Source organism: Acomys minous, assembly GCF_964271855.1.
Source record: "Acomys minous genome assembly, chromosome: 1".
Lineage (NCBI taxonomy): Eukaryota > Metazoa > Chordata > Mammalia > Rodentia > Muridae > Acomys > Acomys minous.
In genome coordinates this window covers 54,058,132-54,062,594 of record NC_140483.1, presented here as the reverse complement: position 1 = coordinate 54,062,594, position 4,463 = coordinate 54,058,132, and the positions used below count along the sequence as shown (strand labels likewise).

The 4,463-nt window shown below is 56.9% G+C and overlaps 1 protein-coding gene across 1 annotated transcript; it reads left to right on the top strand.

The window, feature by feature from the left end:
- Positions 1-599: 599 nt before the first annotated feature.
- Positions 600-3,916, top strand: PHLDA3 (pleckstrin homology like domain family A member 3). The gene is made up of 2 exons (XM_084786714.1): positions 600-1,527; positions 3,245-3,916. Exon 1 carries the CDS (start codon positions 1,090-1,092, stop codon positions 1,465-1,467), a length of 378 nt encoding a protein of 125 aa, XP_084642840.1. The 5' UTR covers positions 600-1,089; the 3' UTR covers positions 1,468-1,527; positions 3,245-3,916.
- Positions 3,917-4,463: the final 547 nt, after the last annotated feature.

Genomic DNA, 4,463 nt, shown 5'->3' with positions numbered 1-4,463 from the left:
TCCCTTCAATTTAGTGTCAGAAAGAAGCCCATTCTCTGGTGTGGAATCTGCAGAGGAGTAACTACACTTGCCATGGCTGGTCCTCCTTGTGAGCACCCGTCACCTCCAAGTGCTTGGTGAGAACTGTAGGACACCCCAAGCCCACAGCACGTGTCTTTACTTCCCACTCTGGTCAAGATTTCTCTCTTCCCACTTTATATGGACTATTTCCTAATGCCTACCCTAAAAGACGCGGGTGAATGTGGGAGAATAGGTTGTCCAAGCAGTGGTCGGCCTCCTTTGAGCCCAACAGAGATACATCTGATGATGGTGGAGGCACCCGACACTAGCTTTTGGCAGAGGCTGGCGGACAAGGGTTTCCACGGTCTGAGAAACAGCCAGCGGGTGTTTGACACCCACTGTTCCATGGTGCCACTGCGCTATCGCCAGGCAGGCCCAATCCCTGGCTAGTCGCGACTTTGCTCCTCTAGGAGACGCTCCTCTGCCCTCCCCCCACTTCTCCTCTTCTGCCCGCCCCCCTTCTCCTCCTATGTCCCGGGGGCAGGGGTGGCGGGCGGGGGATGGTGTTTTAAGAAGGGGCAGCCTGCAGGCCAGAGGCCTGGCTATTGAGTAAGCAGCCCCCTCCCGGGTCGGAGCCGGCGGTGGGTGTTGGAGCCCCGCTGCGGCCCCGCCCCTCGGGGCCCTGTCCGGGCGGGTGCGCGGCGCAGAGGGGAGGGCCAGCGGGGCAGGAATGCGCGGCGGGCGGGCGGCGCAGAAGGCAAGCGGCAGAACATGTAAGGACACATCCCGCCAGCAGCCGCCCAGCGCGCAGACAGAGCCCAGGGGAGCAGGCGTGCGGGCGGAGAGGCGCAGGGCTCCGGGGACAGGCTCCGGGCGGTCGGAGCGGTGCGCAGGGTCCCGAACAGGCGGCGGGCGAGTAGCATCCGCAGGCGTCTCCCAAACGCTGCTGTCCGCCAGGCGCCCCGGGCTGCAGTCTCGGCTGGACAGGGAGCAAGGCCAGCCGGCCTAGAGTGCGAGAAGCCGGATCCGGAGAGCCGAGACCGCCGCGCCCGCCGCAACCTCCAACGCTGTGGGGACCTCGGGGCGCCCATGACGGCGGCGGCGACCGTGCTGAAGGAGGGCGTGCTGGAGAAGCGCAGCGGCGGGCTGCTGCAGCTGTGGAAGCGGAAGCGCTGCGTGCTCACCGAGCGCGGGCTGCAGCTCTTCGAGGCCAAGGGCACGGGCGGCCGGCCCAAGGAGCTCAGCTTTGCCCGCATCAAAGCCGTGGAGTGCGTGGAGAGCACCGGGCGCCACATCTACTTCACGCTAGTGACCGAGAGCGGGGGTGAGATCGACTTCCGCTGCCCCCTCGAAGACCCCGGCTGGAACGCTCAGATCACCCTGGGCCTGGTCAAGTTCAAGAATCAACAGGCCATCCAGACTGTGCGGGCCCGGCAGAGTCTTGGGACTGGGACCCTCGTGTCCTAAACCACGAGGCATATCATTTTATCGACATGCCCTCACCTCCGTGCCTAGAGGACATGTCAGGTAAGCCCCAGGGCGCCGAACCCTCCCTCTTCTCCTTCCTCCTCTCTTTACAGAAAACCAAGGGCTTTGTTTTCCGACCTAAAGATGTACAGCCCTAGGGAAGGCTGCTGGGACTGAGAGGGTAGGATCCCGAGAGAATGTATTTGGGAAGCCTGGGCCCTTCACCAAGTGATCAGAGCCGGCTTTTCTCTCGGGTGCCAGGCAGGAGGGTCCTTAATGTGTCCGAGAGGAAGACGGATGCTGGGAGGGAGAGCTCTGGTGGGATAGATGTCTTCAAAGATTAGGTGGTGGTCAGCCAGTATTCAACATAGGGCTCCCACGTTCCATGACTGGTTCAGAACGGATGCGTGTTGGGCAGAGGTGAAGACTCACTGTCTTGTAGTTATCGATGGTGCCCTAGCTCCCCACGTGGGACCTCACTGGAAGGCTGGGCTGAGCCAACCACTCCCAAACTCATTCTTGATAGTGGCTTTGGGGTTCCAGGGCTAATTGGGCGAGTCAAGAGATGTGGGATGGTGGGACTGGCCTATCCATGAGTGCTGGCTAAGGCCTGCTGGGCCAGAGCTTGGTTAGGAACAGGATGGGGCCACGAATTATCATTTGTGATGTCTTAATCCTCCTTGAGCAGTAAGGCAGCCGGTTGAAAGGTGGTGGGGGTGGAAGAGGGGGGGTTAGTTTGTGGTTAGAGTGTCCCAAGGGAGGGGCCAGGAATAGAACCTAGAAGCCATGGCACTTAGCCTTGTGCCCTCTTCCCCAGATACCACTCCCTCCCCATGGGAACCGGAGCTGGGTCAAGGAGGGGTTTATATATAATTCTGGCCTTATGGTCTCCAATGGAAGCTTAGCTCTTGTCCCCCTGGACCCAGTTACACTTCCCTCAGTGTCACTCACCTCCCCTTCCCTCTTCTTTGTTCCAGCAGGCGGAGTTCAGGTGAGCCTGGGGGCCAGCCTGTGCTATAGCCCCTTTGAGACGCCTGTTTACTGCGCCCCAACCTCCCCCCATCCCCACCCCATTGTAGTGAAGCTGCATATAAAGGAAACCTACTGGGCCAAGAATGGCTCCACCTTGATCCCTTAGGTCTCAGCGTGGGGCTTGAGGAGACTGTTTCCACTGGCCCCAGTGTGATTTCAGCCCACTGTATCCACCGCTTCCTCCTCTGCGGATTCAGTCAATCTCTGGTCAGAAATGGCTGGAGGGGTGGGAAAAGTGTCACCCGAACACTTGCAGACCCTTTTTCTTGTTAATATTTCCCAAACAATATAGTGCGACGACTATTTATCTAACACATTACAGTGTATTAGGTATTAAAGGCAATACAGAGATGATGTCAAGAATACGGGAGGTTTGCCAGGCGATGGTGGCGCATGCCTTTAATCCCAGCACTTGGGAGGCAGAGGCAGGCAGGTCGATGTGAGTTCGAGGTCAGCCTGGTCTACAAAGCGAGTCCAAAGCCAACGCTAATACAGAGAGACTCTGTCTTGAGAGAGAGAGAGAAAAAAAAGAATATGGGAGGTTTGCATATGCAAAAACTACAGCTTGTTATAGAAAGAAGGCCCAAGACCAGATTGTAGTGTCTGGGACATTGTCTAGGAACCTATTTCCCTGTGGGTAACAGCAGTAGCCACATTATTTTCTGGTTTGTTCTGGTGTAGAAAAGGCTGGGAAGGCTCATAGTTTCTAGTAAATCAACTATCTTAACGTCTGTTCTCTCTCCAGCTTCTCTGTCCACCTTGGTTGGTTGGGGCCTGACTACATGTGACGAGGCAGAAGCTATCAACGTGTGGAAGAGGGGTGCGATCATGGAAGGAGCCAGCCGGCCAGAGGCCGACAGCAGAGGCCATTGAGGGGCTGAGGATGAAGCTTCAGCCTCTAGACGCACCGAGACTGCTACCCCCCAGCCCAGGCCTTCGAGCCACAGGCCTGGCCTCAATCTGGACCACTTGGGGCTTCCCTGGCATCAAGGCCCCTCCCACTGGCCCTGCCCTCGGTTCTGGGTTCTGCAGACTGCTCATTGGCCCCTGGCTTTGAGACATGCCTAAAGGAGGGGCATGCTAAGCCAGGGCCTCAGAACTCAGGAGGCCAGCCTGGCATCCAGAAGATGACCACCCGACCTTAGGACAGTCGCTGCACTCAGCTTGTGGAGGGGGAGCTGCTGGGCTGGAGGCCTGTGCCTGGGGGAGGGGTGTCTCTTGCTGCTTAGGTCCTTTTGGGACCCCCCACCCACCCATCTATACCCTCTCTTTGCACACTTCTTCCCTCACCTCTATTGCCCTCTCCTCACTTTGGTGTTGGGCCTGGAGGTGGTGGGGGTGGGGTAAGGGTTTGGCCATTACCATTTCATGCCTATTTCCAGAAATGAAGATGCCCAATATATGGGCAGTAACCACACTGTCTGCTGTGTGAAATTCTTTTAACTACAGGACACCTAGAGCTTTGGAGCATCTCTTTACTTCTCCAGCCTACAGGCAGTCTGAAACATGTAACTTGAGGGGTGCAAGCACTGTACCCTTAGAGGACATGGCCTCATTGGCCTTAGGAACGAAGGGCCTCGGCGTGACTGGAGACCGTCACGGTCCTGTAGCTGCCTCTGCTGTACAGGGTTTCTTGGCCCCTGCTAGCCTGGAAAGTGTGTCTGCTTTCTGTGTAGGCTTCTCTCCCTGCTATTTACACAAATGCAGATGCACACATTAATACCATACGTCCTCCTTAGTGCCTAAAAGAGTCACTTCTACATGGGAAGATGCAGAACCTGCTGCCGAGTGACCCCTGTGACCTTTCCCAGCATAATCCGACTTAGAGCTGTGGCCTGCTTGGGAGTCTCTCTGGAAGGAACAGTGAGGCTGAGGGAACTCGATAACTTGACATCTCTTTAATAACCTTTTTGTTCTTCTCATGTTTCACTCTTTCATGTTTCTCTTGTTCTCTGATGAAAATT